Below are 13,328 nucleotides of genomic sequence, written 5' to 3'. Positions count from 1 at the left end.
TAGGTCTATCAGCATAGGAGACCAACTGATAGACCAATTTGAGGTACTTTTTCAACATAGGTCAGAGAGCTTAATGAAGCAAGGAGTTTCAGTACTGGTTATAACTGGTTAGGACTCACTCACATCATCCCCTAATGTAAGGGTTGCTTACCATATGTAACAAGCACATTTCTTGCTTTTCCTGATATTATACTTTGAACATAGCTTAGGCAGTGGGTCAGGAGGGCTTACTATATAGATTTCCTCCTCTGGGAAAGAATTGGTAGTGCTTAAGGTGATTTAAAATAATGCTTTTATAGTTCATTCTGGAATGGGTGAATGTACTGTGGTTTTCATGCACCCAAGTCATTAACTTCAGTTATTTCTTCACAGGGATTTGGTGCAGAAAGAAAGATCCGTCAAGCTGGTGTCATTGACTAACCACATCCACAAAGCACATCATTAATCCACTATGATCAAGTTGGGGGGATTCTGGTGAAGGGTTCTGAATATCTCCCTCTTCATCCCTCCCAAAATCTGGAATACTTATTCTATTGAGCTATTACACCAGTTTTAACACCTTCCTCGTGTTATGTTTAAAAAAATAAATAAATTTAAGAAAACCATTTTAAAATTATGCACAGTTGCAGCCTGGAAAACTTAAGGTGGCGCCTTATAGTATCAATTTTAGGAGCTTTATTTGGTGCATTTAACGCAACTGGTAATTGCAAAATCCACTTCGCCTGTGTAAGTGAAAAATACAGACTGTTATCTTGTTGGCCCTGTGAAATTCTGCACTTGATATTTAGTATATACTCTACCTTCATTAATTACTTCTGGCAAGATGTTCTGCCTTAGCACTCAGTTGCATTCTTTCCCTTTTCTTTCCTGTTCATTATGCTTTAATTCTGAGGACCATATGAGGGTAGACTATATTACCTTTTAAAAATTACAAAAATTTATATAGGCAAACCATTTTCTTAAAGTTGATGGCCAAATGTTAAAATGTTATTTTTCATACCATTTATAATCTTGTCACAATCCACTTAACAAAGTTTGGTTAGATTTCAGTGAAAATTATCTTCCAGAGTAGTGGTTTTTTTTTTTTTTTCTTCCTGGGGTTGGGGGGTAACTTTACTACAATTAGTATGTATGGTGCAGAATTTCATGCAAATGAGGTTTGCCAGCAGTGTGACAATTTAAACGTATTTAAACGGAAAACAAAAAAAAATGAATGCACAAACTTGCTGCTGCTTAGATCACTGCAGCTTCTAGGACCCAGTTTCTTTTACTGATTTAAAAACAAAACGAAAAAAAAAAAAAAATAAAAGAGTTGTGCCTGAAATGAATCTTGTTTTTTTTATATGTAGCCGCCTGGTTCCTGTGTCCTGTAAAATACAGACACTTGACCCTTGGTGTAGCTTCTGTTCGACTTTATATCACGGGAACGGATGGGTCTGATTTCTTGGCCTTTATCTTGAATTGGCCATATACAGGGTCCCTGGCCAGTGGACTGAATGAAGGCTTTGTCTAAGATGACAAGGGTCAGCTCAGGGGATGTGGGGGAGGGCGCTTTTATCTTCCCCCTTGTCGTTTGAGGTTTTGATCTCTGGGTAAAGAGGCCGTTTATCTTTGTAAACACAAAACATTTTTGCTTTCTCCAGTTTTCTGTTAATGGCGAAAGAATGGAAGCGAATAAAGTTTTACTGATTTTTGAGACACTAGCACCTAGCGCCTTCATTATTGAAACGTCCCGTGTGGGAGGGGCGGGTCTGGGTGCGGCCTGCCGCGTGACTTCTAGGTCTGGGGCCCACGTGGCCGGGGCGGGGACTCCAGCGCCTGGGGCGCCGACTGATTGCGTAGCGGGTGGGGCCGGAAGTGCCGCTCCCTGGTGGGGGCTGTTCATGGCGGTTCCGGGGTCTCCAACATTTTTCCCGGTTGTGGTCCTAAGTCCGTCCGAAGCGGAGACAGCGGAGCTCGAGGTAAGGTTCTGGCGCGCGTAGCATTCGGCTTGGGGACGTACCGGAGTCTCACTGACTGCCAGGAATCGAGCGGAATCTACGACCTGGAGACAAAGGCCTTGGGCGGGGGTCCTTCGTTTTGAGCCCTACGAGGGGAGATCTTTGGAGACGGAAGGGGGAGTGAGATGGGGTCGCGTCCTGGAGGCCGCCCCCTAGAGCTGAGAAGACCTGCAGGAGTAGTGGGAAGGGGGGTTTCCTTTACCTTAGGCTGAGGGCGGGGCCCGAGTACTGTTGAAAAATAGAAAAGGGTGGGGGTTGCTAGAAGGCTATGCTCCAGAAATCTGAGGCCCACACTAACCTGCAGGTATTTTCGTGATCTTGAATCATTTTAAGAACCGAGCGGAGGGTCACGTGTATGGAACCGATCCGTTTCGAACTCTGGTTTTAGTTACTATTGATAATAGAAAGCTTTGAAGTACTGATGATGTGGCTCCCCTATTAACCCTCACTGCTGCTTTCCCACAGGTTCTTGCTGGTGTGAAATGACTGAGTACAAACTGGTGGTGGTTGGAGCAGGTGGTGTTGGGAAAAGCGCACTGACAATCCAGCTAATCCAGAACCACTTTGTAGATGAATATGATCCCACCATAGAGGTGAGGCTCAGTGGTCTTCCACTGACCTGACCCTAGTTCTCACTTTCGGTTTACCCTTACCCATATCCTTTATCTAATATTCAGTTTAAAGGAATAAGAAGAGAGAAAGTAAAAAGTTATTGCGCTCAGTAAAACAATAAGTGAAACCTTCCATGTTTCTAGAGGACAGTTCATTTTCATGAGCTACTGAAGATTTTCTAAATAGTTTATACAATTTTTAACTGTTCTGCAAAGTGTTGCATACTCACTGTTAAGCTCGTTCATATATGAATGAGTTTTTTTATGTGTGACAGCTCTATAAAATGAGAAGGAGGCCATAGTAGAGAGACTGATCGTGTGGGAGATAATAGCAGGATGGAGATAAAGGATTCAGAGATCTGAGTGTTCTTCAATTTTCATTTCTTAGCTAGTTAAAGCAGCTGAGACTGTGGGTTGGAGTAGAAAGAACTTGAAATTTTGAGTCACTGTCTAGGATTTTGGTCCCTGTTTGCACTTTATTTAGTTACGTGATATTCAGCACATCACTTAATAATCTCTCTAAGCCTCATTTTCCTCATGTATTAAATTACCATAAACTCGTCCTGCCTACCACACAGAGATGTTGTGAAAAATTAAATAATATGTTTAAATTATTTATGAATGGTGAAGCACTGCTTAATAGTACTTAAGGATTCTATAGTTATTGTGGAAGTTCATGTTACAGATTGTCTTCAGTAAGTGGCATCTAAGGCCCTTTAAAGATGAGGTTTTATAATTTTGTTCAACTTAAAAATGTCTAACTCTATAGAGTGCTTTAATCCACATGCTGACTTCCCTACCATCTGGCTACTGAGTGTTTCATTAATGTAAACTAACTGTAATAATAGCCGTTATTAAATATTGGTTGCTAATCCTTGGCAAAATCTTTATTTCAGGCTTAACAGCATTAATATTTTTATATTAAATTTTTAATGTTTTAATTGAATAATTTAATATTTTCAGAGTTTTATTTATTGATGAGTAATTTACATAAGTAAAATACATAAATGCTATGTCTACAACTCAGTGACTTTTTACATTTGTATACACTCATGTAACTACCACCCAGATAACAGTATGGAACATTTCCAGTACTCCAGAGAGTTCTCCAAAGGGTGATGACATTACTAAAATATAAGTTAAATTGTTGCCTTAAAGCTAAATTGGAAGTATTTTTTATATGATCTATGCATATCTCTCTTCCTGAGGAATTAACTATAACTCTGCCTTTAAGAATTTGATTCAGGGATATTTCCCAAAGATACAATCTGTCATGAGAAAAAAGTTTGGAATTATAACCTTCCCTAAAGCAAAGGTATTTATATATTTAATCATAAACACAAATGATGCTGTATCTAAGGCTAGGTTATAATTGTGGGGGTATTTTGGGACTTTTTAAAGTAAAATGAACAGCACAAGTGGAACAGTCCAGTTCATAGCTTAGTAAAATACACTGTGAACTTAGTCTCTAGTTTTCTGAGTGCAGTAGAGCTATCATTTGAATTACCTTTTTTTTTTTTTTCATCTTTTTCAAGAACAGGGGGTTCCACATTTTCTTTTCTGCAGGCATATGGGATATGGGATTTTTTTCATTAGGGTGTCATTAAATACTTTCTGTTTGTGATTATATATTAACAGCCTGAAGGACAAACAGATAGACAGAAATGGACTTGAATAGTTAGGAGCTTATTTAACATTGGCAATAGCATTGCATTCCCTGTGGTTTTTAATAAAAATTGAATCTCCCTCCCTCCCTGACCCCATGCCCTCTACACCCCCAGGATTCTTACCGAAAACAGGTGGTTATAGATGGTGAAACCTGTCTGTTGGACATACTGGATACAGCTGGACAAGAGGAGTACAGTGCCATGAGAGACCAATACATGAGGACAGGCGAAGGCTTCCTCTGTGTATTTGCCATCAATAATAGCAAGTCATTTGCAGATATTAACCTCTACAGGTACTAGGAGCATTATTTTTTCTGGAAGGATGATCTTATAAGTGTGTTCTGAAGCTTTGTGGGGAAATAAAGATACCATCCTAGGGAAGATACAGGTTTTTAATTATGGAAGAAGTTAGTTTTAGGTTGTTTGACATTGATAATCTAGGGTAATAACTGAAAGTAAATACTGAGATTTATCTTATATAATATTCTGTCATCATAATGCTTGATAATACATAAATGAAGCTTGCTACTGGGAATGATTCAGAACTAGGTGTTGAAGTCAAGTACAGTGGCTCACACCTGTAATCCCAGCCACTCAAGGCTGAGACGGAGGATCGCTTGAGGACATAAGTTCTAGACCAGCCTGGGCAACATAGTGAGACCCTGTCTCAAAAAAAAAAAAAAAAAAATTAGCTGAGCCTGGTGGCCTGTGCCTGTAGGCCTGTCTGTAGTCCCAGCTACTTGGGAGACTGAGGTGGGAAGATTGCTTGAGCCCAGAAGTTCAAGGCTGCAGTGAGCTATGATCATATCGGTGCACTCCAGCTTGGGTGACCGAGCAAGATCCCAGCTCTTTTTTTAAAAAAAAACCAAACAAACTAGAGGTGTTGTAATAAATCACAAAGGAATTTTAGAGAGGAAGACACCTTTAAGAAACATCCTTATGTACATAATACAAAGAATGATAGGAAAAAACAAATGGGGAGTAGATAAAGATGAAAACAGGACAAAGGAATGTAAAGGTGGACTTTCTCCATAGAACCATACAGTTTCAAAGCTAGATTGGACCATGAAAAGTTCTAGTACAACATTCTTATTTTACAGAATCAGAAATAGAGTTCAGAAGGTGGTCTGTTAGGTTTTGATGTCATGATATTAGTAGCAGAGCCAGGACCAAAATCCTGGGGCTCCTTTTTCTTAGTTCAGTATTCTTTAAGCAGAATAATATGATAGTTAAGAATATGGACTCTGCCTGGGTTGAAACTTGGTGCCATCATTTATTAGCTATGTGACTTTACGGCAAACTGCTAAATCTCTGTGTCTCGGTTTACTTATCTATAATACGTAGATAATAGTACCTACCTAATAGAGTTGTGAAGATTAAACAAATTAATAAACTTGTAAATTACTCAGAACAGGTCCTGGCACAAAGTAAATGCTATTGAAGTCTTCTGCCTACAGCCTTGAGTCCTGGCTTATTTTCCATCCATTTGAAGATGTCTGCTCTCAGAAGCAAACTGGTCCAGATCTGAGTGTTTTCTCCTAAACCTACTCTATTTCCCCTTACCTCTCTTTGAAAATAATAGCAGTACTTAATAAAATACCCAACACTTGGCAAGCATCTAATAAATATTTGTTGAATTTCTAGAAGTCATTTTTCTTGTTCCTTACAAGACATTTATTCACTTTTCTATTTATGCCCTATACCAAAGCAAAGAGTATTTAAAATATCTTATAAAAATGCATATGACATAACAAGATAAATTTAATGAAAAATAGACTTAAGAAGTGAGGCAAAGAGAAAATAAAGGTAAGGAGTTAAAACAGTTATTCTGTAATGGTATGCGTGAAGCTCCAGTGACCTTCCAAAGGTAGACTACAAATTTGGCAGCTGTTATGAAAACAGAAATAGCCAGCTGAAAGATTCAGTATCTGTATGCTGAGGGCAAATCAGTTGCTTAGAAGAAGCAGGATTATACTTTGACTAGAAGGAAATTTTCTCATGGATCCTCAAAGAGTGTTGTTGAAGAACAGTGGTAACATACCAGTGACATGGTGCAGGTACTTTAGCTGTCTCATTATCCCTTAACATAGGCTATTGCCATCACGCCAGAGCACAAGCTATGCAAATAGCCGGTGGAATGCAATTCAGGTGTATGACTTTGTGGTAATCCAAGGATAGAGCCTAGAGCAGTGTTGTGCAGTATGGTAGCCACAACCATATGTAGTTATTTACATTTAAATTAAATAAAATTTAAAAATTAGTTCCTTGCCCACATTCGTGACTGACTTATTCAAGTGCCCTATAGCTACGTGTGATTGGTGGCTACCATGTTGGACAGCACAGATACAGACCATTTCCACCATGGCAAAAAGTTCTGTTAGACAGTGTTGGTCAAAAGAAATCTAGAGCAATAGATTCTATGTTATGCTGTGCTGTGTGGTACATCTTATGTGTCATTGAAGGGGGTGCTGTCAGTTGGGAGTTCCAGATCCTTCACCCTTCCTTTACTGAGAGCAGTTCTTGTGTTTTCTATTTTATATCTTGGGCTTCCAGCTACAGTTTTGTTTGAAGAAAATATTTGGGCACCACCCATCTTGAAAAGCGATAGACTGTCTTCCATTATATACTGTCACTCTCAAGGAAACTTCAGAAAGTTTTTTAGAGGCAGTGAGTTACTTCTTATACTTCAAAGCTTAATCTGGAGTGTGATTTCTAGTTGCCAATTAAATCCAGAGCCAAGCTCTTTGGAGAATTCAGGAGCCTAATTAGGGCATGTCTCAGGATAAAATATCCGTTCACTTCCAATAGAAGGTAAACTGGTACTTAAGACTTCCCTTTGGCTGCTGCGTCAAGTCTAAACCAGTCTCATTATAAGGTCTTCTATAAGTGTTAGAAAAAAAGCAAAACTCAATATTAGAAGCTAATAGGGCTATATAAAATCTAGTTTCTTTTTTGCCCTAGCTGTTTATTCCTTCCTAAAAATTTGTTTTACTTATATTCTGATAATATATTCCTTTTTTAGGGAGCAGATTAAGCGAGTAAAAGATTCAGATGATGTACCTATGGTACTGGTAGGAAACAAGTGTGATTTACCAACAAGGACAGTTGACACAAAACAAGCCCACGAGCTGGCCAAGAGTTATGGGATTCCATTTATTGAAACCTCAGCCAAGACCAGACAGGTATAGTAGGGCTTTCAGCATCTGTTCAAGGGTTCGTTTAAGGCAGAGATGGTAAATCGATTGACTCTGGTAGAGATGTGATCCACATTCTTTGTTGTTACGGATTTTTAAATGTTCTATTTTTTTCTTTGGTTTAAACCAAAAACAATATTCTAGTACGGCATTTTTACTCCCACTTTAGCATCCACAAGCATTTCTAATGGAGACCCTTGATTAAAAATATTTATAAACAGTTCTTTCTCCATCAATACCAGCCATTGTTCAGGTGCTTAAGTCTCCTGAATCGAATTTTTAGATCTGGTAGTGCTGTTCTGTATCTATTTCCCACATTACCCTTTTTCCTTACCCTAAATGTTTTTTTGTAAAATGTACCGTTTTTACATCAGCTATCAGCCTGTTCATGTGATTCATTAAGAATGCTAAATTTAGTGTCGTCTTCCTAAATCACCCCTATTTTATCAGCTGTTAAGTTGGTAATTGGAATTTTAAATCCACGTTAAGAAATATAAATGAGAGAGAGCTTACAATTTGGAATGTGTCAGTTGAGCTGTCTTTATCATGTTCTTTCATTGATTTTTTTAATAGGGTGTCGAAGATGCCTTTTACACACTGGTAAGAGAAATACGCCAGTACCGAATGAAAAAACTCAACAGCAGTGATGATGGGACTCAAGGTTGTATGGGGTTGCCATGTGTGGTGATGTAACAAGGTGAGCATGTGGTCTTTTGACATAATTATAAATCTTAGTATTTAGTCTCAGGCAATTTGGAGGAGTGTTAATGTTATTGCCTGTATGTGTTATTTAACAGAGTTTCTGCATACTCCGTTCTGTGTATTTTCCTTATGGCACCCTTTCTGAAAGTTCTGAGATCTGAACTATTTTTAAAATAATTATTCTACAGACATCTTTATATTTTTGGTAACATTATAAATTGTAAGACATTATTTATGTGAGAAATGATACCATATTTTTGGCACTGTCCAGAAATTTGAAGGATCGATATATCAAAGCTGAATGATAATGAAATGGTGTGTGTTCTTTTCTTACAGATACTTTTAAAGTTCTGTCATCAGAAAAGAGCCACTTTCAAGGTAGGACAAGTTTGGAAACATATTATAATTCATGTTAATATCTTAAATTTGTTTTTCTTATAGTCTGTATGTGTCACTTATATGAATTCCATCCTCATTTCAGCTGCACTGACACCCTGGTCCTGACTTCCCTGGAGGAGAAGTATTCCTGTTGCTATCTTCAGTCTTACAAAGAAGCTCCTGCTACTTCCCCAACTCTCAGTAGATCAGTACAATATTCTTTAGTTGAGAAGTTCTCAGAATAACTACCTCCTCACTTGGTTGTCTGACCAGAGAAATGCACCTCTTGTTACTCCCTGGTATTTTTCTGCCCTTGGTTCGCCCCAGCACATACAAATACACCTCCACCACCCCAGGTTTTTCATCTGAAAAGCAATTTGTGCTCTGAAACAGAGAACCAAACTATAGACATGAAATTCTGTTGAAAACAGTGTCTTGAGCTCTAAAGTAGCAACTGCTGGTGATTTTTTTCTTTTTACTGTTGAACTTAGAACTATGTTAGTTTTGGGGGAAATGTCATAAATTACTGTTTTGCCAAGAATATAGTTAATGTTGCTGTTTGGTTTGTTTGTAATGTCATCAGCTATATTCTATAAATTGGCATCTGCTCTATATTCATAAATACAAAGGTGAATACTGACTTTTGAGTCCATCCTAGTCTTCTCAACTTTAATTAAATCCAACTTTCACAACGTGCCTTTTTCCTAGAAGTGGTTTGTAGACTTCCTTTACAATACTTCAGTGGAATAGATGTCTCAAAAATCATTATGCATGAAAATGAATGTCTGAGATATGCCTATGACTTATCTACCTTTGAGGGAAAGCTATACCTATATGATAGCAGATGATATTTCATACATGTATGAATTTGGTTTTCCAGAGGCCTGTTTTGGGGCTTTCCCAAGAGAAGGATGAAACTAAAACATGATTAATTTCACTTAATTTTTCCCTAATCTCTACTTTTTTATAGGTTGCTACCTATAAAATGTATGTAATTTGTTTCTTCTAGCTTAATGATAATCTAATCAGTGAACTTCCATTTATATTCAAATTTGATTTATATCAGAAAGCTCTACATTTTCAGATGTTCTAATATTGTAAAAACTTGGTGTAGTAGTATTGAATAGCTATGATCAATGATTTTCAAACCTCAAATATAGTATATTAACAGACAAATTGCATTTTCACTGTATATCATGATATCTTAATGATGTAGATAATTGCCCTCAATCCACTTCTGTCCCCACTCTAAACCTCTCACCCCACAGCAATAGGGGCTTGATTGTTTCAGTTGAGTAAAGCATGGTGCTAATGGACCAGGGTCATAGTTTCAAAACTTGAACAAGCCAGTTAGCATCACAGAGAGAGAAATTCTTCCACATTTGTTCATTGCACCAGTAACTCAAGCTAATAATTTTGCTGGGTGCTTGCTGTTAGCTCTACAAGGAAAGAAGAGGTCAGTTAGAATGAACCCTTTACCATGACTGGAAAAACTTGGTATCCTATGGAGGGTCGGCTTAGAAGTCTTTAGACCCTTTTTTTAGCCACATGGGAACTCTAAATTAAGCCAATATTTTTTTCTCATTTTTTTTGAGAAAAATGTTTTAAATTTTCTTTATTTATAATGTTCTTTGGAGGGTTTAAAACTAAGTTGATGAGTTTGTTCAAAACAAGAAGTAGCCGCCTTCGGATTGAAATTGCTATTTGAGATAGGAATGGAAAATATAATTAATTGATAGTTAGGATTTGGAAGCTTGGCGTTTCTGTTTGCAGATAATACCCTGGTAATTTTAATGAAAAATAGACTTGGATAACTTTTGATAAAAGACTAATTGCAAAATTGCTACTTTCTGTTTTGGTCTTTTAATGTATAAATACTTAAATCCTCCATCTTCTAATATGAATTTTCATTTATTAAGCAAACTCCATATTACATTGAAATGAATTCAGACGAGGGAAAGAAACATACACTGTGCCCAGAGTATAATAAACCTAGAGAGTTGTGCTTCTTAGTGCTGATTCTGGGAGCTTTCACAGAACTGTCGTCATCCCTAAACAGAAACTCTGCTTTGTTTCTGCTCCTTTAGGAGCAATGATTGCCCTGTGATTTTCCCGAGGCTAGCTTGAGGCTTATCACCTCAATCATGTTCTTTTTAATGTGTCTGTGACTGGCAGTGCGACTCTTTTTCTAAAAAGTCTATTAAATTTAATGTCAAATTAGCAAGAAAGATAGTTACTCATCTTGGGCTCTCCTGCCAATAGCCCTTGTATGTATATACCTTATAGTTTTCTCAAATATCTTCTAAGCACAGAAGTATCTCAATGGGGCTAAAATTCAGACTTGAAAATGTTCTTTTAATCACCTCTTAAGAAGTTAACACGTAGGTGTGAGTTTTGGCACAATAGGGTGACAAGCTTAAAAACTGAATAACTTCAGTGTGGTATAAAATGTGTTTTTTAGAATATGTTTGTGATTGCTGAAAATAATTCTAGTTTACCTCAAAATCTGAAAATCTCTTTCCCAAAGTTAAGTGCCTGGCCAGCTGTCATAAATTACATATTCCTTTATGTTTGTTTTTTTTAAAGGTTGCATGTGCAAGAGTGTGAAAATAAGATGTTCTGTCTAAAGGCTACCATGCCTAATCTGTAAATGAATCTGTTAAACGCTGTATTTTCTCCAGCAGCTTACTATGGAATGTTACTTAGTAATACAATATTATACTTACTACAATTTTTACTTTAGGAGCATAATTGATAAAATTAATCTCAATTTCATTTAGTGGGCCCCATGTTTAGTCTTTCATCATTCTTTAAACTGCTGTGAATTTTTGTCATGACTTGAAAGCAAGGCTAGAGAAACACTTTAAAAAGATATGTTGGTTTTTTTCCCCATTCCAGAATTTGTGAGTATAATCATATTTTGCTTTATATTTACAGTCATGAACTCAAGCTGGCAGCTACAACCAAGAACCAAAAAATGGTGCATTCTGCTTCTTGTGATTCATCTCTGCTAATAAATTACAAGAAGCAAGGATAATTAATTAGGGAAAATATTTGGATGGTTTCTGTAAACAAGGGACTATAATTCTTGTACATTATTTTTCATCTTTGCTGTTTCTTTAAGCAGTCTAATGTGCCACAAAATTATTTTAAGGTGTTTGTTTTCTATAAGAATTGTTTTAAAAGTATTCTCATTATCAGAGTGGTTGTTATTATATTTCAAAATGTAAAATGATTTTTAAAAGCCTGAGTACTGACCTAAGATGCAGTTGTATGAACTCTACTCTGGAGGCGGGGGAGGAGTGTGTGTCAGTGGAAGTTGTATGACTTTTATATTTCAGTGCCATCAAATAATAGGTTAAAATATCAATTGTGCAATTCTGCTGTTTAAATGGGAACTATTGGCCTCCTTGGCCCTAAATGAAAGGGCTGATATTTTAAGTCGATTATTTTATTATAAATTAATCCATCCTAATTTTTAAAAATTTGGTTGAATGTTTTTCTTGTTAAATAATGTTTAAAAATAAAAACTGGAAGTTCTTGGCTTAGTCATAATTCTTTTTTTCACTGAAGTTCCTTTATACAAAGCTAATATTAATTTCAGACTTTTGAATGTGACATTTGGACAGCGTTGGAAGATCTTGGTTCCTCACTTTACGAAATGTGTCAAAGCCTGCTTTAAATTATTACCTTGGGGATGATTCATAGCTATTTGTCAAATTTGCATACATTAATATGACACGCTTAAAACTGCTATTGGAGATCTTTTGTTCTATTTTTGCATTACTGCACAATCTAGCAATCTCAGTATAATTGGAAGAGCATTGGTCTAGAAGCCAGAGAACCTGAGTTCCAATATAATTTTACTACTCTGGCCCACAATTTCTTCATTTGAAAAATAGGGGAGTTGAATTAGGATATCTCAGGTTTCCCAATCTTATAAAAGAATGATTTCTTTCTCTGAAGCAGATTGGGTGGGGGAAAAAGAAGAATAAAAAAATAAAATTAGGCCGGGCGCGGTGGCTCACGCCTGTAATCCTAGCACTCTGGGAGGCCGGCGGGGGGGTGGATCACTCAAGGTCAGGAGTTCAAGACCAGCCTGACCAAGAGCCAGACCCTGTCTCTACTAAAAAATAGAAATGATCTGGACAACTAAAAATATATATATATAGAAAAAATTAGCCGGGCATGGTGGTGCATGCCTGTAGTCCCAGCTACTCGGGAGGCTGAGGCAGAAGGATTGCTTGAGCCCAGGAGTTTGAGGTTGCTGTGAGCTAGGCTGACGCCATGGCACTCACTCTAGCCCGGGCAACAAAGCGAGACTCTGTCTCAAAACAAAAAAAAAAATAATAAAATTAAAAAATGATTTTAAACCTAGGCTTTTTCATCTACACTGGCATACTGTAATTACGGGACCTTGGTTTATTCTACCAAAGACTTACCAAAAATTTTTTCACCTTTTTTCTTAAAAAGGGAGGGGAGTCATGAATATTGGCTGAATGAAGCTTGAGAAAGCCTAATTTAAGTGACAAGATATTTTTATCTAGATAGGAGACTACTAGGAAGTATAAATATTTTAATTATAAAATGTTAATGAAAAAGAATTATGGACTTCGTGTATCTAAAACATTTCTCCCTTAAACTATCACCTAGGCCTCATACCAGATATTTTGTTCTGCTAATATTTGACCCTCCAATAACTGAAAAAAGGAAAGGAAGAAAGGATATTTTCTTCTGATGAGAGCAGCTATAACGTTGAGCAAAACAAAAACTACA

The 13,328-nt window shown here is 37.0% G+C and overlaps 2 protein-coding genes across 3 annotated transcripts in view; both read left to right on the top strand.

Moving 5' to 3' along the window:
* Nucleotides 1–1,703, top strand: part of CSDE1 (cold shock domain containing E1, RNA-binding) — a 50,914-nt gene extending 49,211 nt beyond the window's left edge. For both annotated transcript variants that reach the window (XM_012644614.1, XM_012644613.1), the window contains one exon: nt 373–1,703. In XM_012644614.1, coding sequence (XP_012500068.1) covers nt 373–420 — 48 coding nt within the window. In that variant the 3' untranslated portion in view covers nt 421–1,703. The remainder of the gene's footprint in view (nt 1–372) is intronic.
* NRAS (neuroblastoma RAS viral (v-ras) oncogene homolog) lies at nt 1,242–12,102 on the top strand. Its single transcript, XM_012644617.1, has 7 exons — nt 1,242–1,961; nt 2,466–2,593; nt 4,393–4,571; nt 7,301–7,460; nt 8,046–8,169; nt 8,511–8,552; nt 8,656–12,102. The coding sequence occupies exons 2-5, from the start codon at nt 2,483–2,485 to the stop codon at nt 8,163–8,165; spliced, it is 570 nt and encodes a 189-aa protein (XP_012500071.1). The 5' UTR covers nt 1,242–1,961; nt 2,466–2,482; the 3' UTR covers nt 8,166–8,169; nt 8,511–8,552; nt 8,656–12,102.
* The last annotated feature ends 1,226 nt before the right edge of the window (nt 12,103–13,328 follow it).

Source organism: Propithecus coquereli, unplaced genomic scaffold (assembly GCF_000956105.1).
Source record: "Propithecus coquereli isolate 6110/MARCELLA unplaced genomic scaffold, Pcoq_1.0 Scaffold215, whole genome shotgun sequence".
NCBI lineage: Eukaryota > Metazoa > Chordata > Mammalia > Primates > Indriidae > Propithecus > Propithecus coquereli.
Note: the sequence above shows the minus strand (reverse complement) of the source record. Positions and strands in the feature narration are given on the sequence as shown.